Source organism: Ochotona curzoniae, unplaced genomic scaffold (genome assembly GCF_017591425.1).
Source record: "Ochotona curzoniae isolate NIBS_2020 unplaced genomic scaffold, NIBS_Ocur_1.0 scaffold_4506, whole genome shotgun sequence".
In the NCBI taxonomy this organism is placed as follows: Eukaryota; Metazoa; Chordata; class Mammalia; order Lagomorpha; family Ochotonidae; genus Ochotona; species Ochotona curzoniae.
The window spans coordinates 59,488,204-59,509,708 of NW_024467119.1; the positions used below are offsets into that span (position 1 = coordinate 59,488,204).

At 43.7% G+C, this 21,505-nt stretch overlaps 1 protein-coding gene across 3 annotated transcripts in view; it reads left to right on the forward strand.

Moving 5' to 3' along the window:
• The window catches only part of ABHD18 (abhydrolase domain containing 18), a 50,619-nt gene that overhangs the window by 7,377 nt on the left and 21,737 nt on the right, over positions 1-21,505 (forward strand). For all 3 annotated transcript variants that reach the window (XM_040967013.1, XM_040967014.1, XM_040967015.1), the window contains 2 exons: positions 2,151-2,235; positions 6,497-6,597. In XM_040967013.1, the coding sequence (XP_040822947.1) occupies positions 2,151-2,235; positions 6,497-6,597 (186 nt within the window). The remainder of the gene's footprint in view (positions 1-2,150; positions 2,236-6,496; positions 6,598-21,505) is intronic.

Below are 21,505 nucleotides of genomic sequence, written 5' to 3' on the forward strand. Positions count from 1 at the left end.
TGCTCTGGCTGTTGCAGCCGCTTGGGGAGTGAACTGTGCACAGAGGATCTTTATTTCTGTCTCTCCTTCTCTCTGTAGATCTACTTTTGTAACAACAACAAAAAAAAAACCCTTCAAAATGGTAATAATGATAATCCAAGGGCTGGCATGATGGCTTGATGGCTTAACAAGCTAATAATCATCTACCTGTAAATGCCAGGATTGCGTATGGATCCCAGTCTTGTCCCAGCTCCACGTCCCATAGAAAAACCTTTTCATGTGCCTGGGAAAGCAGCAAAAAATGGACCAAATTCTTAGAACCATGCACCCACATGGGAGAGCCTGAAGAAGCTTCAGTCTGTTTTCAGATCGGCTCAGGTCTAGCTATTGTGGCCATTCAGGGAGCAAAGCAGCTGATGGAAGATCTTTCTGTATCTCCTTCTCTCTGTAAATCTGCCTTTCTAATAAAAATAAATAATTATACTTTTTAATTCAGATTTTAAAATAAACCTTTAAGAAGCATTAACCAGATTTTTAAAAAAATATTTATTTATTCCTATTGGAAAGTCACATATACAGAGAGGAGGAGAGACAGAGAGGAAGATCTCCCATCCAGTGATTCACCCCAAATGACAGCAACAACCAGAGCTGTACCGATCCGAAGCCAGGTCTCCCACATAGGTGTAGGGTCCCAGGGTCTTGGACCATCCTCAGTTGCTCTCCCAGGCCATGAGAAAGGAACTGGATAGGAAGCAGGACCTGCCTCTGGGATTATAATCATCTCCCATATGGGATCCTGACACGTTCAAGGCAAGGATTTTAGCCTTTAGGCCACCACACTGAGCCCAAAACCAGATTTTCTTTTTTTTAATCTGGGACCCAGTGCAGTAGCCCGGTGACTAAAGTCCTCACCTTTCTGCCCATCTGAGTGCTGCTTTACATCCCAGCTGCTCCATTACCCTTCTAGATCCCTGTTTGTAGCCTGGGATTTCAGTCAAGGAAGGCCCAAAGCCTTAGGATCCTACACCCATGTGGGAGACCTGGAAAAAGTCCCTGGCCCTGGCTTTGCATCGGCTCAATTCTGGCCATTGCGGCCACTTGAGGAGTGAACCAGCAGATGGAAGATCTTTCTGTTTCTCTTCACCTATGTAAATGTGTCTTTCCAATAAAATAATAAATCTTTAAGAAAAAAAATATTTATCTGAATTGAAGAATTACAGAGATAGTTTCCCATTGCATGGATCACTCCACAGATAGCTGCAGCATCCAGGGCTGGGGTTGGCTAGGTGGGGGCCAAGTGGCAGGAGCCTCATGAAGGTCTTCCATATGGGGACAGGGGCCAAAACTACTTTCCTAGACACATTAGCAGGAAACTGGATTGGCATCCACTGATATAGGCTTTTAGAATGCAATTTAACTCATTGCTCTACAACATTACCCCAACAAACTGGATTTTTAGCCTTAATAATACAAGGCTGGTTAAAGTATATGCTTTCCAAACTCTTTTCCTGGCTAACATGACACTGTAAAACTAAAGTAATAGAAAAATCTGAACTTAAAAAATTAATTTCTGGTGACCCGGTGTGATAGCAATAGTGGTTAAAGTCCTTGCCTTGAATGCACCGCTTTCCCATATAGCAGCGGTTCTAATCCTGGCAGCTCCACTTCCCATCCAGCTCCCTGCTTGTGGCCTGGGAAAGCAGTGGAGGATGGCCCAGAGCTTTAGGACCCTGCACCAGCATGGGAGATCCAGAAAAAGCTCCTGGCTTTGGATTGGCTCAGCTGCAGCCGTTGTGCTCACTTGGGGAGTGAACCATCGAACAAAAGATCTTCCTCTCTGTCTCTCCTCCTCTCTGTATATCTGCCTTTGCAATAAAAATAAATAAATCTTTAAAAAAGAATGAATTTCTAGGATTGATGCATTTAATTTTGAGTCATGTATGTGTTGATTACCATCTGAACAATGTCTGTATTTTTCAGATACAAATGCCTAGTTTAAAAGAAATAGTAACCTAAAAAAGTAACCTGTTATTTTTGTTTTAATAATTAAATTACAATTTTAATGTGTCTTATGAAATGGACTTGTTCATTTTAATTTTTCTCTTTCACAATAGTGAGTGTAATAGATGTTAAGATTAATTTTTGACCCTTTTGTCCCCTTTCTATAATAGATTATTCGAATTCAGAAAAATGATTGGAAATCGAGAAAGATGCCAGAATCTTGTTTCAAGCGATTATCCAGTGTACATTGATAAGGTATTCAAAAACTATAATTATTGATGGTTTAACATAAATATCTACAAATAGATTAAGTGGTTTAACGTAAATATCTACAAATAGATTAAGTATTGGATATAGTAACAACAAATACTAAAACATGAATGCAGTGGATTTTTCTTCCGTATTTAGAGAATGCTGTTTGCTTACTAGTAGTGTTTAAGAACTGTGTTCATGCATAGTGTGTGTGTGTTGAGCGAGTTTAATGCATTTGAGAGTAGCAGTGAGAACAGTGGACAATACTGTGGCCTGCAAGTGGAGCAAGAATGGCCACTGGCAGCTTATGCTTGAAGAAAGACAGAAGGTCGTATTGTACCAGGCCACTCTGGAGGCCACCTTGGGCAGGCCACTGGTGCTAAGTCCCACTGCTAGGGTCTGACCACGTGAGTACCTGTCCACAAACCTGGCAGCCAGGAGAGGGAGGAGCCTGAGGTGACCCTCTACTCGCTCAGAACCTCCTTCTGAGAGTCTCTGGTGACCTCATATACTCTGGCCAGCAAGGGACCAGAGGCACTCCGCATCCCCCAGCACGAAGTCATAAATAAAAGTGGGACTCATATTTGTAATAACTATTTGGGGGCATGTATGAAGACTCTTCTAGAAATTCCTGGAAAGTTCCTATTATTAAAAAATATGAATTCAAAAAAATTTTCATGCTGAAGAAATTATCTTTTAATTCTGTTTTCCTCAAGCTTTATGAAATAACCTCAAATGTGATATTCAACTTTTTTCTTGCAAAGTATTTCTAGATTGTATAACCGAAGGCTTTACAATAGTTTTACAATGGGGTGCAGTGGGTGGACTTCTACTTACCTACCTGCCCTTCAGCCAACCTTACTTTACTTGGTTCTCTTGTATGTTGGAGATCATAAAATGTCTCCTTCTCAAGAATTGCATTGCTGAGAGTAAGATTTAATAAATTGGCAACTCCTCATTCATGTTTTAAATCCTTCCCTCTGAATCTTCTGGATTTGTGTATTTGGGACATTTTTCCTGACTCTGAAATTTTGCTGAATAATTGTTTTCTATTGCTAACTATAGGCTTAAAATAAAAAGATTAAAAGGATATCAGTAAAAATCAACTGGCATTTTAACCTCTGCTACTTTATTTTAAAAAACAAAAAAAAAAATGCTTATTGGGCCCAGCATAGTAGCCTTTCTGCTGAAGTGCTCGCCTTGCACACACTGGGATCCCATTGGGTGCTGGTTTGTATCCTGGCTGCTCTACCTCCCATCCAGCTGCCTGCTAGTGGTCTGGGAAAGCAATCAATAATAAGCCTTGGACCCTGCACCCGCAGAAGAGACCTGGGCAAGGCTCCTGGGTTCAGCTAGGCTCAGCACCAGCCATTATGGCCAATTGGGGAGTGAACCAGCGAACAAAGATCCTTCTCTCTCTCATCCTCTCTGTAGATCTGATAACGGCCAGTGCTGAGTCTGACTGAGGCCAGGTCTCTTCTGCCGGAGCAGAGTCCCAAGGCTTATTCTTGACTGCTTTCCCAGGCCACAAGCAAGGAGCTGGATGGGAAATGGAGCAGCCAAGATACAAACCAGCACCTACATGGGATCCCAGTACATTCAAGGCAAGGACTTTTTCACCAGGCTACTGTGCTGGGGCCTGAAATTGATTTTTACAGTTCCCTTCCCCTTGTTGTTGTTTGTAAAAGTTTGGAAAGTCAGGGCCCGACGCTGTGGCCTAGCGACTACAGTCCTCACCTAGAATGCACTGGGATCCCATATGGGCACCAGTTCTAATCCCAACAGCTCCACTTCCCATTCAGCTCCCTGCTTCTGGCCTGGGAAAGCAGTCGAGCACGGCCCAAAGCCTTGGAACCCGGCACCAGCATGGGAGATCCGGAAGAGGTTCCTGGCTCCTGGCTTTGGATCGGCGCAGCACTGGCAGTTGCGCTCACTTGGGGAGTGAATCATCAGACAGAAGATCTTTCTGTCTTTCCTCCTCTCTGTATATCTTACTTTGTAATGAAAATAAAATAAATTTTTTTAAAAAATAAATTGGAAAGTCAGATTTTTAGAGAGAAGGAAAAACAGAAAGATCTTCCATCCAGTAGTTCACTCCACAAGTGACTGCAATGGCCAGAGCTGATCTTATCCTAGCCATAACCAGGAGCCAGGAGCTTCTTTGGGTCTCCCACATTGGTGCAGGGTCCCAAGGCTTTTGGCCATCTTCGACTGCTTTCCAAGTCAATAAGCAGAGAGCTGGAAGAGAAGTGGAGCTGGGATGTGAATCAGTACTCATATGGATTCTCAGTGCATGCAAGGTTGGACTTCAGCCTCTAGGCTGCTGCAATGGACCCTCCCCTTGGGTTTTTAACAATTGAAACAAAGTCACAGACCATAAAAACTTTTTTAAAAACTATATATGGATGGTTTAAATTTATGTTCCAAGGTTGAACTACTAATATTATTTTTGCAAACTCTTCTGAAACGTTTTCATTAGCTCAGAAAGAAGTGTTGTACATAGTTGTCCCTGTCCTTGGCCTTTGACATTCTCGTGCCAACATTCACTATTCCCCTTTGTGTCTTAAGGGTACTTTTCCTTTTCTGATGATTCCTTTTAATTGAAATAGTTTGTGTCTTGCCTCTTTTACTTAGTGTGTTTTGAAGATCCATCCTTATTGTAGCATGTATCAGTACTTTATTTAAAAGCAAATACTATTCTAGTCCATCAGTTTAGCCATTTGTAAAATGATGAGTGTTCAGGATTGTTTACATTTTGGGGCTATTATGAATAGTACTTGCAATGAACATTTGTATTGATGTTTTTGCATGCACATAGGTTTTCAGTTCCCTCGTGTGTATATATTCAAGGGTAGTCGATAAGCCACATGATGAGTATTTACTTTCATGCTGTTTTTAACAGTGTACCATTTTATATTCCTATGTGTGCGTGTAATGTTCCAGTATTGCCATGTTATCACCAGCAGTTGTACTTGTCTGAGCCATCGCAGTGGGTATTAATGTATTTTGTGGTGGTTCTGAATTACATTTCCCTGAAGGTTATGACTTTTAATATCATTCCAAATGATTATTGGCTGTTTAATAGTCTTACTTAGAGAAATGCCTTTTTCAAGTCCTTCACTCATTTTTCATTGGATGTGCATCTTTTTACTGTTATTATATCTTGCTTAACTTCAGAATCTATATTATGCACATTATGATGGGACTGAAATTTTTTCACCAAATTGACGACTGTCTGAACATTATCTATTGAATAGTTTTCTCCTGTCACATTATAGCTAATAAACATGATTTAGTAGATAATAATTTAATCATTTTTGAATTCTCCTTTAGCAGATACTTTAATCTTCTAAAATACCTAAGGAGGAAATTGGTTTTTTAAACATTTATTTTACTTTTATTGGAAAGTCAGATATACAGAGAGGAGGAGAGACAGAGAGAAAGATCTTCTGTCCCGTGATTCATTCTCCAAGAGACCACAACGTCTGGCACTGCACTGATTAGAAGCCAGGAGTCAGGAATCTCCTTGAGGTCTCCCATGCGGGTGCAGGGTCCCAAGACTTTGGGCCATCCTCCACTGCTTTCCCAGACCACAAAAAGGGAGCTGGATGGGAAATGGAGCTGTTGGGATTAGAACTGATACCCATATGGGATCCCAGTGCGTCAAGGTGAGGCTGTAGCCAATAGGCCACAGCACCGGACTGCTAAGGAGGAAATTTTTAAAAGTATATTCAGAAGAGGGCCTGGCGCCATAGTGTAGTGGTTAAGGTCCTCACCTGGTGCCCTGGGCCTGGTGTGGTGGCCTAGTGGGGAAAATATGGGAAGAAGAATGGGAGGAAGGGTGGCAGAAATATGGCCAAAGAAGCGGGGAGGAACGCTTAGACGAATGTGGACAGGCGCAATGGAAAGAAGGGTTTAAACGCAGCCACTTTTGGCAGTGAGTGTGCCAGTCTCACAAGCAAGCAGCTTAACTCAGTACACTACTGTGCTGCAACTCCTGAACTTTTTGAAGTGCTTTCATATTTAAAATTATTGAGTGTTATTACTTGACTGAGATCTGCTTTTTGTTTATTTTCCCAACTAGTATGTAGTGAAAGTCGTAGAAGGAAAAGAAATGTGAGTCTTCTAAAACCACAGTGTAATAAAAAGGGTACATGGTAGATGGTACTAACCCAAAGCAGTAATTTAATAGAATTTGTTATTAGAAAAGCACCTGTGATGAACTAAGATATGTGCCTATGTTTTGATTTTGCTTTTCTTTTAGATTGAAGAACAGTCAGACTGTAAGATCTTAGATGGACACTTTGTTTCCCCCATGGCCCACTATGTACCCGATATCATGCCAGTTGAATCTGTTATTGCGAGGTAAGAAATTTTATTCAGAAAGTTAAATTACAAAGTTATTTGTGTAATTAATTCAATTTTATCTCAAATTGCTCAGCAATAACAGGCAGATCAAAACTATTAGAAAGTCTGAATTAGAAGATATTTTAGTTCTCCTAAGGGCAGTATGTATGTACAAGCATGTATATTGAAGCATCGTATAGTTGCAAAAATAGGTAATGCCTAGATGTTCAATAGCAAAGAATTATCCATTCAAATGGATACTGTTGCTTACATGGTACCATGGTTATAATATGTGACAGTTTAAGAAAATAGTACAAATGATTATGTAGTTCCATTTTGAACACAAAAAGCATGTGTGCAGTGTCAGAAAAAAAAGTTACCAAAGGACCTATGTGAGTGTACCAAGGTTGACTATCTCCGAGTAGAGAGATATGAGGCTTTTACAATATCAGTTTTGAATTTCTACAGTGTGCATATGTTACTTTATGATAGGGAAAGGGGGGAGTATTTTAATTAAATTAAGGAAGTTGTGGTTGTGGTAATGACAACTACATGGTTTTACTTAATATAAGGTTTTTCAGGATGGTTTTTAGCCAGCATATTAGCTTGTGAATATAAATAGATAATATAAAAATACCCGTTTCTTAAATTAATCGTATTAGAGTTGAAACTTGGGTTTTTTTTTTAATGTTCAATATACCATCAATCTGCTTTATTAAAGCATTCTTCACAGTTAGTGCAGATATCAGTTTTAGCCCCATCTTGGTAATGCTTTTTATTTTACTTTTAATGTTGTTTACATAATTGAAAGGGAGGCACGCCCATGTGGGCTTCTGATTGGGATGGGGAAGGTCAGATATGGGTATGGAGGGAGGTGAGTGGGACAAATGTTTCTCTTCTGTTCTTTTGTTTTCCTGTATCTTCTGTGGAAGTGGAGCAGGTTCTCCTCCTTGTCAAGCTCTGTTAACCTCCCTCTCCCCCTAGGGGTAGGGGACAGTCATTTGATGACACCTTAGAGCCCCTGTGTGGTGAAGAATGTTTCAAGTGTGTTACTTGAATGGTTTTGATAGTTCTAAGATATTGTTAGCTTTGTTGCACCAAGGCTGAGAAAAATGTTTCCACAGTCTGTTGCCCAAGACCACATAAGTGCATCCACAGACTAGACACTTGCTGTAACAGGCCAGAAGAGTTGTTCCAGCCCTGCTGTTCCCTGACCCTCTGCTCCTCTGATGAGCTGGATGTCATGTCCCCCACATGACCCTGGGCATGCTGTCTGATGCACAGGCGTCAGCAATTGAGGAGGCCCAGTTTCGTTATATGTACTCCGAGGTCAAACCACGTAACTTGTGATTTTTCCGTGTGGCTAGGGTTTGAGTCCAAGGTTCTAGTTGGGGATTCATCTGCCTGGTCAGTTCCCTCTGAGTCCCATGTCTCTGGTGAACCATCCAGTACAGAGTCCTAGTGCAGCCCAGCTTGACACAGGCCCAGATGGTGAGGCCTAGTTAGGAACCCCCACAAGGCCCACCCCCAGACCCAGCTCTTATGCTCGCCAGTTGGAGTTACAGCCTAGCAGCAGAGTTCCCAATAGTTTCCCCACCTGCCCTGGATCTTGTGCATGCTAGTGGGTGCTTCAACTCAGATATCAGCCCTTATTGGATGTTACAGCCAAGCCCAGCCCACACCCCATTTTGGTTCTTGCAAGATGAGTGCTATGGCCTGGCCCAGCCTAGACTGTCCCCTGACCCACACCACACACATGCTAACGAGTGCTGCAAAAGCTGTGGCCTAGCAGGGGAGTTCCCAGTTTCCCCTACCAGTCCCTTTTCTACATGTCCACTCTTAGCCGTGAATCTCACATGTGCCTGCAGGTGTCACTACTCTGCTTGGTATGGCATCCCTCAGGCCTTTGCATGTCAGGGATGCTGCAGCCTGACCCAGTTTCATCTTCCCCACCAGCTCATGCAAGTGCTGGAGAGTTCTGCAGTCCAGCCTGGCTCAGCCCATTACCCACCCCAGCTCTCAACCAGCATAGTCCCATAGTATAGTTTCAGAGAGGTGAGCCCACAAGCCCCCTATAGAATCTGCCCTCAGATCTAGCTTTGCGATTCCAGTGGGTGCTGAGATTCAGTTTCAATGGCCTACCTTCTACCCCAACATGCAGTTAGGCTCAGTGGCCTAGCCCAGCCAGGAATGCCTCTCAGCCCAGCTTTTGCATGTGCTGGCAGGCAGAGGGCGATGTTACTCAATCCAGCCCATGGATGGACGGATGCTCTGCGGTTTTCCCACTCTAAACCACCTTGTCTCAGCTCCCTAATCCTTTACCTGCAACACCAGTATCACATATGTGACTAGCATCCAAATGGGTTCCTGCTGCTCCACTTTTGATCCAACTCGCTGTTGATGTCCTGGGAAAGTAGCAGAAAACAGTGAAAGTGCTTGAGTCCCTGCACCCACAGGAGAGACCGGAAGAAGCTCCTGGCACCTGGCTTTGACCCATCCAGGCTCTGAAGGTTGTGGATATTTGGAGAGTGAATCAGTGGATGGAAACTTTATCTCTGTTCTCTTTCTTTTCAAAGTGAATCTTAACAACAACAACAAAAAAAAGTCCTGGCGCAGTAGCATAAGTACTCGCTTTTTTGCACCAGGATCCTGTATGGGCATCGGTTCTAATCCCGGCAGTTCCACTGCCCATCCAACTCCCTGCTTGTGGCCTGGGAGAGCAGTCAAAGGTGGCCCAAAGCATTGGGACACTGCACCCATGTGGGAGACGAGGAAGAGGCTCCTGGCTCCTGGCTTCAGACTGGCTCAGCTCCGGCCAGTCTGATCTTCCTCTCTGTGTTTCCTCCTCTCTGTATATCTGACTTTGTAATAAAAATAGATAAATCTTTCCCTCTCCCCCCAAAAAAGATAATCTTTTTTTTTTTTAAATCCTGGTAGTAAAGGGACAGGAGTGGGATGCTGTTGCTGAGTGGGAGAGAGATCACACTGGACCCAAGTGTAGGATGTTAGGAGGAGTCTTTTATTTGCCCAAGCTTGGCAGCAGCAGCTCCTGCTACACTCCAGGAACCACTGTACCATATGACAGAAGTCAGAGGTTTTTAAGGTTTCACCCTCAAAGTTTGAAAGGTGCACAGTACAATGCAATTCTACTGATTAACTTCAGTAACTGGAGACAGGAAGGGAGAGGCAGGAGACACTGAGGGCTTCTCCCTAAGGATGAAATTAACATTCCCTTGCAGTTAGGCCCCACCTTCAGGAACTCTTTTGAGAGTACATAATTAGAAATCTAAAGAACATTAACATCTTCCCTGACTCACCCAGCTGTGAAGAGTGTGGGAGACACAGCCACATTCCATTTACTCCCTGTTAAAGGTTGCTGGCTATCTAGCTGCACCCCATAGCAATGCATTTACTTAATGTGTTTTGCAAACAGTACTTAGCCAAATTCCTTTAGCTTTTCAAGATAGCTTTCATTTGTCTTTTTCTTATTTTTTAATTTTTATTGGAAAGGCACATGTACAGAGAGGAAGATTTTCCATCCGATGATTCACTCCCCAAGTGGCCACAATGGCCAGTGCTGCGCTGATCCCAAGCCAGGAGCCAGGAACTTCCTGTAGGTCTCTCACATGGGTGCAGGGTCCCAAGGCTTTGGGCCATCCTCAACTGCTTTCCCAGGCCACAAGCAGGGAGCTGGATGGGAAGTGGAGCTGTCGGAATTAGAACCGGCGCCCATATGGGATCCCAGTGCATTCTAGGTGAGAACTTTTAACTGCTAGGCTGCTGCTGTTCTGGGCCTCATTTAACTCTTTTTAAACTTCTTTGAGAAGTGTTGTAGAATCTCATCTAAGTATTTGTTTAGAAAGATTAATATAAAGGGTACATTCAAAAGTATTCTTCTGGTGGTTTAGTTTCTACTGTAGCTTAAAATAAAATGACAAGACACTCCCATATAAGTTAATTACTGATGTGGTAAAAAATCAGGAATCTTTAAATTCTGTTTCAGAACAAAACAGTGATGACACATTAAACATATCCAAACTGTTTTTAAATTACTAAATGATGTGGGTATTGCAAAATCAAAATAGTACATCTGTTATTTCATTTAACCCATTATGTTAAAATACGTATTGTAAACCCTAGAGTACTACCAAAGAGCAAATTATAGTTTATTTTATTTGGACCCAGCGCCGTGGCCTAGTCTAAAGTCCTCACATTGAACACGCTGGGATCCCCCATGGACGTCGATTCTAATCCTGGTAGCTCCACTTCCCATCCAGCTCCCTGCTTGTGGCCTGGGAAAGCAGTGGAGGACGGCCCAGGGCCTTTGGCACCCTGCACCCACATGGGAGACCTGGAGGAGGTTCCTGGCCCCTGGCTTTGGATTAGTGCAGCACTGGCTGTTGTGGCCACTTGGGGAGTGAATCATCGGACGGAAGACCTTCCTCTCTGTATATCTGACTTTGCAATAAAAATAAATAAAAGTTTTTTGAGACGCATTGTTAGAGAGTTTCCAGAAAACTATCTTCCATCCACTGGTTCACTCCCCAGATGGCCACAGTGGCTAGGGCTGTGCCAGGCCAAAGCCAGAAAACAAGTTTCATCCAGGTCTCCCACGCAGGGTCAGGATTCCATTCACTTGGGCCTTCGTCTACTACTTTCACAAGTGCATTAGCAGGAAACTGGATTGAAAGTGGAGCAGAATATAAATGGCTTATTATTTTAATGGGATACATGACGGTGATTTCAGTTCTTTTCTAACATAGAAGATTTCTGCTTAGACAGTACAGGGAACAAAACAAGAAATAAGTGAGAAACCAGCTGCCATGGCAGTCAGGAAGAGATTCCAAAGGAAAGATACCTTGAGAAATTTGCTCAAGTGGGGTGTCTCATGCACAGTTCCAGAGCAAATAACTAGAGGGCAGGGACAAAATTCAATAGTAGGCCTGAATTTGTAATCCTGTCTAGCTTCCTCTGGATAAAACAAAAAATCTGTCTCAGAAGGGTGGAACTGGTAATTTTGTCTTGCTATTCTTGTAATGAAACTAGAAACTCTAAGGGTGGGGCCCACTCTTTGTATTGCTGAAAGTACCTTGTGGGAGAAAACCACCATTTTGACCATTCTTCTAGCGACTCTGCACATTTTCTCAATCCAACAGAGACCTGAGCTAACACCTCACATTATTGTATTTTCCAAGAGGTTTTTTTTTCCCTGCAATTTTATTTTTAGAAACATATTGTTGTTTCTGAAATGGAACCATTCCGCTATTTTTCTAGAATTTGTGTATGTATTTCTATTGGGACATATTTTGTTAAGTCCACCATTTCTTTTATTTTTAGAAAGCTTACCTTATGATGCAGCTATCATCATATAGGATTTTTAAAATCATTTTTTTTATACTGTAGATGCTTGTTCCAAGGTCAGTATCTCTACTTGTCCAAATGTTACCCAGCCCCCCAATTTTTTTTAAAGGTTTATTAATTGGGCCCAGCGGCATGACCTAGTGGCTAAAGTCCTCACCTTGATTGCACCAGGATCCTATATGGGTGTAAGTTCTAATCCTGGCAGCGCCACTTCCCATCCAGCTCCCTGCTTGTGGCCTGGGAAAGCAGTCGAGGATGGCCCAGGGCCTTGGGACACTACACCCATGTGGAAGACCTGGAGGAAGTTCCTGGCTCCTGGATTGGGATTGGTGCAGCACCAGCCATTTCACAACAGCCATTTTGGTCACTTAGGAAGTGAATAATCGGACGGAAGATCTCTGTATATCTGACTTTGCAATAAAAATAAAGTAAATCTGGGCCCAGCATGATGGCATAGTGGTTAAGGTCCTCGCCTTGCTTGCACCAGGATACCATATGGGCGCTGGTTCTAATCCCTGCGGGCCCGCTTCCCATCCAGCTCCCTGCTTGTGGCCTGGTACGCTGCACCTGCATGAGAGACCTGGAAGAGGCTCCTGGCTTTGGATTGGCTCATCTCCAACCATTGCGGCCACTTGGGGAATGAATCATCGAACAGAAGCTCTTTCTCTCTGTCCTCTCTGTTTATCTGCCTTTCCAATAAAAAAATAATAATAATAAAATAACAAATCTTAAAAAAATAAATAAAAAAGAAAATAAAACTTAAACAAAAAAAGATTTATTTGTTGTTGTTGTGGGAAAGTCAGATCTACAGAGAGAAGTATCTTCCATTTGCTGGATCACTCCCCCAATAGGCCACAAAGGCTAGAGCTGAGTGATCTGAAGCCAGGAACCAGGAGCTTTTTCCAGGTCTTACGTGGGTGCAGTGTTCTAAGGCTTTGGCTGTTCTGGACTGCTTTCCCAGGCCACAAGCAGGGAGCTGGAAGGGAAATGGAGGAGTTGGGATAATAACCAGTGCCCTATGGGATCCCTGTGCTTGCAAGGCGAAGATTTTAGTCACTAGGTTACCGCATTGGGCTTGCCCCAATTTTTTTTTTTTTTCTATGATTATCAGGCTCTTAGTTGTTCAATGGCTTGAGGAATGGAGACTTCAGCTACTCAATATAGATGAATGACACTGGTTTCTGTTAGAAAACAGTTGCAGAGACTGAGAGAGATAAAGCAGGAATTCACAGCCAAATCAGATTGTTATCACAGAAGAAACTAACTGCCACACATGGGTGGAGTAAACATGCAGCAGGGGCAGAGTCCCAGCAGTATTTCAGCAGGCTGGTCTTTTTATAATTTGGAGTCTTAGGGTTGGGATATACAAAGGAAATAGAGAAATGTGTGGAACCTTGTTGAGTCTTGCACCCAGGGGGACAAGGAAATGCAGAGACTTTAAAGGGAGCAGATTAGACTGGTCTTTTGAAATTCAATGTAGAGCCCCAGCTGCATGGCCTAGCAGCAAAAGTCCCCCTGGCCTCACATGTGCCAGGATCCCATATGGGCGCTGGTTCTAGTCCCGGCAGCTCCACTCCCCATCCAGCTCCCTGCTTGTGGCCTGGGAAAGCAGCTGACAACAGCCCAAAGCCTTGAGACCCTGCACCCATGTGGGAGACCTGGAAAGGGATCTTGGCTCCTAGCTTCGGATCAGGACAGATCACTTGGGGAGTGAATCATCGAATGGAGGATCTTCCTCTCTATCTCTCCTCCTCTCTGTATATCTGACTTTGTAATAAAAATAAATCTTTTTTAAAAAATTCAATGTAAAGGAGTGCCTGATGAGATTATTTACTATCCTAAGGGCATAAGGCCCAACCTCACATGCTTGCTACATTCAGTATTTTTAATCTGTGATGTTTCATTTATCTGAATGGTGATTACCTTGGGATCCTGATACCTAAAAGATGTATGGAAAGCTCCCTTTGCCCAGCGCAAATTGTTTGCATTCTTTGTTTTTTTTAATGTTTATTTATTAAGATTTATTTATTTGTATTGGAAAATCAGATTTACAGAGAGAAGACAGAGAAAAATCCTCTGCCCACTAGTTCACTCCATAAGTGACCATGATGGCCAGAGCTGAACCAGTCCAAATGCAGGAGCCAGAAACTTTTTCCGGATCTGCTCCATGCATGCAGGATCCCAAGGCTTTGAGCCATCCTAGACTGCTTTCCTAGGCCACAAACAGGAAGCTAAATGGGAACTTGAGGAACCAGTATGCAAACCAATACCCATTTGGGATCCTGGTGCTTGCAAGGCAAAGATTTAACCATTTAACCATTCTGCTGGGTGTAAGGACTTATTCCAATATCCCACCCTGGACCTGCGCCATTTCTTCTTCCTCACAGCTCACGAAATTCGCGCTAGTCTAGCCACCCACCAATCAGATGTAACCTGGCATTCCACCTGAGAATCCCACCCCCAATCTCCCAGCCCCTTCCCCAACTCCACCCACTCCCCAATCAGCCCCAGGAACTAATCCCCTGAGGCCTGCCCTCAAACCCTCCCAATCCCCGCCCCCCACACCTGGCCCACAAAAAAGGCCCCCAGGTGTGGCTCTCTCCTCCTTCTGGCCCCCTTCCCCTTTTCCTTCCCTGCTGGAATAAACCTCCTAAGCTTATTGCGTCTGGTGTTTTCAGCTCACGGTAAAGAACCAAGTTGTGGGAATTAGCTGCGCGTAAGATATCGTAATATTGTATGAACTAGAATTAGAACTCTACCACTGTTTTAAATAACTAACACTGGGCCCAATTGTTAGATTTCTTCAGTGAGCAGACTAGTTTTGTTGCATTTATTGCGGGATGTAAGAGAGATCATGCCAGCCAAATCAGGGATGTATTAAAATAACAAGTCCTGTGGTCATCCAGTCTGAGTCAAACCCCAAGAGAACAAATGGTCCACTACCTGAAACATCTGTTAAACTGAAGACCTATGTCCCTGTTTCCAAGTAATATAAATTAAACATGCAACGTACACCCTGGACACACTTACAAAGCTGCAAACAGGCCCACCACAGTACCTAGTGGCTAAAGTCCTCACCTTACACATCCATATGGGTATCAGGTCATATTCCAGCAGCCCAAAGCCTTGGGACTCTGCACCAGAAGAGGCTTCTGGCTTTGTTGTGGCTGCTTGGGGACTGAATCAGTGGATGGAAGATCTTCCTCTCTCTGCCTCTCTGTATATCTGACTTTCCAATAAAAATAATAAATCTTAAAAAAAAGACTGCAAACATTCACATTTCCTGGTTTCTCTGTCCATATTCCATTGCTGCTGGGTCTCACCTCTCCTGAATCTTGATATACACACATTAGAAATATAAAGCATACTGAGATTTGCATCTTCGCTGTTCCACCCAAGCAAGTGACCAGTGGGTGAGGAATACATGCAGATAGGAGCCGTGTTCAGGACCCTTTCTCAAAGTCTGTTCACTGGAAACCAGAAAGCAAGGTGGGGAAACCAAGAGTCGTAGTGCCAGAGTGATGGAAGCACATGACCAAGAGAGGGAGCCCCTCCCTATCATGGTGCTTTATGGGGGCTTACAAGGAGAATGCATACATGCAAAGCAATACGACCCACTTTCAGGTTCCAGGTGATGGTGTATGAGCATCAGAAGTGGGCAGAAAGGACCACATAGGTGGTTGTGTTGGGAAGAGGTGTCCCGGCTACCTAGCTTGGAACTGGCTGCCTAGGACCATAACAGTTTAAATCTGAGGATAACTCATACTATGTGAAACTAAGAGCTTCATTTGGCTATATTGATTTCTGCCCCACTTCACATCACACTGTTGGTGTACGAGTTTCCGGTGGCTGTACTGAGGACCAAATAGCCTCTGCTGCAGCTCTTTTCCTAAGTTGGTCCTCAGCATCTATACTCACTCTTGAACTGGAAACCATTAAGCTTACCCAGGTAAATAAGGCTTACTTAGTAAACTGATGTTTGACTCTTACTAAAAATTATGTTTTATCTGCTAAAACTTATTCATATCAAAAATATTAATGAAAAAATGTTACTGGGCAAAGAGACAAACCCTTGATAAGAGGGAGGAGTTTATTTCAAGAAGCTGGCAATGTTAGGACAGAGTATAAGAACAAAGAGAAAGGGAGCAAACTCACAGCTAAATTGAATTTAATATTTTCAGAAATAGATCCCAAGAGGTGACGAGCTATCAACATGCTGACAGGAAAAGCAAGTGGTAGAAGACCTAGGTTATTGACAGCCTGGGGTCCTGGAATGTTCTGAGGGGAAGGGAGATCTTAACAACTGGGTGAGTAGGGGTGGGTTACAATAGTTTTTCATGGGAAGTTGCAAATTTGATAGGTTTCACCAAATGGCTACCTGATACAGAAGGTCTGTTGAAATGTAGTTGTAGTACAATGGTCATGGATAACACTGCATCTTTTGTTTTTAAGATCTTTATTTATTTCTTATTGATAAGTCAATATAGAGAGAAGAGGCAGAGAGGAAGATCTTCTATCAGATGATTCACTCCCCAGGTGGCTGGAGCTGGGCTGATCCTAAGGCAAGAACCAGAAGCTTCTTCCAGGTCTCCAGTGCACGTGCAGGAAGCTGAATGGGAAGTGGGACTGCCAGGATTAGAACCTGTACCATATGGGATCCTGGCACATGCCAGGCAAGGACTTTGACCCCTAGGCTGCCGCATTGGGGAATTTGATGGGGGAGCCAGACTTCTATCCCACCCCATCAAATAATCTCCCTCTGCCAAACAAACCAGCTAAGAGAATTTTTAAAGAGGAGGAGAGGAGCCAGCTGTGGTATGTGGATTAAGTCCCTAACTGCAGCGATACTATTCTGTTCAGGCTCCAGGTTGAGTTCCAGCTGCATTATAAGAAGTCGATGGGATAGTAAGCAGGTCCCTATTTCCTGGTGAAGTTTCCTATTAAAATATAAAATTGTGAACTCTGCATGGTAGCCTAGCTGCTAAAGTGCTTTTCCCCATTTCTTACCCCTCCAAGAGTACATTATCCCCTCGAGGGAGAACCAAAGGATGGAATCCACGTATCAGTTCCCCTTTCTTAGAATCAAAAAAAATGGGAGGAGGAATCCACCAGTCCAGTCCTTTCATGTCCTTTTTGTGTGAGACAGTAAACAAAGTTGCTGCCATATTTTGCATTGAGTTCCCTTCTGATCCAGCTCCCTGCTAATGCACCTGGGAAGGCAGTGGAAGATGGTCCAAGTGCTTGGACCCCTATGCCCATGTTAGAAACTCGGAAGAGGGGGCTGGCTTGGTGGCCTAGCGGTTAAAGTCCTTGGCTTGAATGCACCCGAATCCCATATGGGTGCCAGTTCATGTTCCCATGGCCTCATTTCCCATCCAGTTCCCTGCTTGTGGCCTGGGAAAGCAGTGGATGGCTCAGGGCCTTGGGACCCTGCACCCACGTGGGAGGCTCCAAAGAGGCTCTTGGCTGCTGGCTTGCGGCCACTTGGGGAGTGAATCATCGAATGGAGTATCTTCCTGTCTCTGTCTCTCCCTCTCTGTATATCTGACTTTGCAATGGAAATAAATACACAATTTTTAAAAAAGAAAAGAAATTCAGAAGAAGCTCTTGGCTCCAATTTTGGCCGTATTATAGCCATCTGGGAAGTAAATGAGCAGATGAAGGATTCTGTCTTTTTAAAATATTATGAAGGTCAGAGTTTTTGAAAGAATAGGCATGCCCCTTTAATCTAATAGGGCTTTGGCCTTGTCCCTGCTTTATTAAAAATTGAGGTGAATTCTAAAAAGTTACCGAAGAGAGAAAGAGACAGAGAGAGACTTACCATGCACTTGTTCACTCCCCTGGTGGCTACAGTACCTGGAGCTGTGTGCTTTGCCAAGTCCAAGAGCCAGGAGCCTTTTCTGGAGCTCTCCTTGGGTGTATCACATGAGGTGCTGTTGTGCCGGATTTTGAAATCCCCAGATAATCATAAAGTCTGAAGTTGGTGCTAAGGCTTAAAGGTGGTTTATTCAGGTTAGCTTAGGTATCCAGTCACCTCCCCCAGCCCAGCATGGCTGACGCAGGGAAGGAAAAAAGAAGCGCAGCAAGCCAGAGAGAGAGAGGGAGAGAGAGCCCAAGCCCCCCAGTTCTTATACATTTCAGGCTATTAATTATACAGTCATGATTTAGCAGGTTTCTATTGGTTGGTTTGAAACAAACAACTTTCAAAAAGTATAAATGGATGAGCTATTGGGCTGTGATACTTATCAAATACCAGGTACCTCCTTCCTAAGCAGTGATCTGCCAGGTGTAAGGTAGACTATCAGGCCTGGAGTTCACACAGCTCCCAGCCAAGCCATTAAGGCAGAATCACAAAAGGCAGAAAATGCCTAGGTTCTTCAGTGCCTGCATAATTATGCAGAAAATCTTAGGTGTGGCACTGGCTGGATGGTCCAAGTTCTGGCATTCAAGTCATCCCTTTCTGTAAGCTTCTCAAATTCTTTTTTTTTTTTTTAAGGTTTATTTATTTTTATTATGAAGTCAGATATACAGAGAGGAGGAGAGACAGAGAGGAAGATCTTCCATCAGATGATTCACGATGAGCACAACGGCTGGAGCTGCACCGATCTGAAGCCAGGAGCCAGGAACCTCCTCCAGGTCTCCTTACATGGGTGCAGGGTCCCAAAGCATTGGGCCGTCCGTGATTGCTTTCCCAGGCCACAAGCAGGGAGCTGGATGGGAAGAGCAGCTGCCTGGATTAGAACTTAAGCCCATATGGGATCCCAGGGCGTGTTCAAGGCGAGGACTTTAGCTGCTAGGCCAGCCTCCAGGCCCAAGCTTCTCAAATTCTTATGCAGATATATTCACTAAGCTCCTCACTGATAATTCACAATATCAGTATCTTGGTTTTGTTATTTAAAATAAGCAAAGGGAGTGGTCTTAAAGTTTGCTTAGATCTGTTTGTCCTTTTTCTCCATTTATGCCATCAGCTGATTTTTTTAAAGGTTTATGTTACAACTGCTTCAAAGGTAGAGTAATTCTGGGGCCTAAACCTTGAACCCTGATTCTCTGCCTCCCAGACTGCACTAGCAGCTAGCTGGATTGGAACTCTGTCTTGAGCAGGTCTGTTACCTTCAAGTGTGAATAAGAGACTTCCATGATCTGCCTTTCAGTGCTTAATTCATATGCAAACAACATCTTTCACCTAACTGATAATCACTAAGTGTCTTATCCCCCTATGCAAAGGTCCCTTGAAGGTCTTAAGACTCAGGTCAGGTCCAAGCTGTCTGTGCCTACTTTATGATCCCCAGAAGGGAAATGAGAAGAGCAAAGGAGAGGCAGGGCAAGGGTGCTATTAGTAGTGATGCCAGGCTCTCCCTTCGGCTCCAGCTAGGAGCATCTGAAACAGGGTCTCATTCCTCAACAAGGTAATTGAGAGCAATTTGCATGCTTAGCTGAGCCCCCCTCACCCACCCAGTTTTTTTTTTTTTAATGTATTTTTATTGCAAAGTCAGATCTACAGAGAGAGGCAGACGCAGAGAAAGATTCTCTGTGCACTGGATCATTCCACAGGTGGCTGCAACAGTCAAAGCTGAGCCAATCTGAAGCTAGGAGCTTGGAGCTTCTGGAACTCCCACTGAGCACAGGGTCCCAGTGCCTCGGGCCATCCTCTACTGCTTTTCCAGGCCACAAACAGGGAGCCTGATGGCAAGTGGAACAGTTGGAACACAAGCTAGATCCTACATGGAATCCTGGCGTATGCAAGGCAAGAACTTTAGCCTTTATACTACCGTGCTGGGCCAGCTTAGCCCTTGTTAATACTCACTGGGGCTTCATCTCTTCTTCAGCTTTTTGTATCTCCCCATTACAGATTAGTGAGGGGGGCTAAACGTGATCTTGTTTTACACACCTTACAAGCTATTCCTAGTTCACAAGTAAGTCCTGACATGCCTGTTGGTAAGGCTCCTTACTCTAGATTACACACAATTACATTTCATTAACTAATGTTTCACACATTTCACATACAAGTTAAACATTATGTCAGTTAATATTCCAAACATTTCACATTTTGGGGGGATGGTTATATACACACCTAAATTTTTTCAAAGATTTATTTATTTTTATTGGAAAGTCAGATATACAAAGAGGAGGAGAGACAGAGAGAAGAAGATCTTCCATCCACTGATTTACACCCCAAATGGCCACAATGGTTGGAGCTGAGCTGATCTGAAGCCAGGAGCTTCTTCCAGGTCTCCCATGCAGGTGCAGGGTCAAAGGCTTTGGGCCATCCTCGACTGCTTTCCCGGGCCACAAGCAGGGAGCTGGATGGGAAATGGGACTTCCGGAATTAGAACGAGTGCCCATATGGGATCCTGGCACATGTGAGGTGAGGACTTTAGCCACTAAGCTACCACTAGGCTGCTGCTCCACACCCACAAAGATATTTTTAAAGTACATTTTGTTGTTATTTTCATCACACGCTGCTCTATGCAACCTAGATGTCACTGGCTTAACCTGCCATACCACCTGCCTATCCCAGTCTCTAGCTTTTTACTCAAGTGTTTTAATACTTTTATCACCACTCCAGTAGAGGGGATTGGGGTAGGAAACAAAGGATAATCTTGGTTAAGTGTGTGCCTTTTATATCTCAAGTGATTTTGAGGTAGAAAATGAAAAGCCATCAAAATCGCAGAAAATAATTTCCCTTACCTTTCCACCCTCTTTATGCTCCATATCTATGTCATTAGTAGTCTTGTTTTCCCATGCCTCCGCAGCTGACAAAACATGACTACACAGCCCTCCATACCCAGAATACCTTTTTTTCCAAATTCCAAATATAACCATTTTTTTTTGCCAAACTACCAAATCTCATTGCCCGGGTTCGGCACAGTGGCCTAGCAGTCTAAGTCCTTGCCTTGAAAGTGCCAGGATCCCATATGGACACCGGTTCTAATCCCAACAGCTCCACTTCCCATCCAGCTCCTTGCTTGTGGCCTGGGAAGGCAGTTGAGGATGGCCCAAAGCCTTTGACCCTGCACCTGCATGGGAGACCCGGAAGAGGTTCCTGGTTCCTGGCTTCAGATCGGCACAGCACCGGCCATTGCAGCTCACTTGGGGAGTGAATCATCAGACAGAAGATCTTCCTCTCTGTCTCTCCTCCTCCTCTCTGTATATCTGACTTTCCAATAAATATAAATAAATATTTTTTTTTAAATCTCATTGCCCATATTTGCTCTATTTCTGGCCTAGTCATTTGAGCCAGACACTAAAGTGGTCCTTATTCATTCAGGATGGGACACTGAGAGAGACTGAGAAGACTGAAAATTTTGAGCAAATTAACGAGCCCGTAGAAGATTAATGTTCAGGGCCAATGCTGTGGTGTAGCAAGTTAAGCTGTATCCCACAATGCCAGTATCCCATATTGGCAACAGTTTGAGTCACAGTTGCTGCACTTCCAATCCAGCTCCTGGGTAAAGTGCCTGTGAAATCAGTTGAATATAGAACAAGTGCTTGGGCCCTACCCTGTGGGAGACCCTGAAGACAACCCATCCTCCTAGCTAAAAGAATAGCAAAGATGTCTAGATTT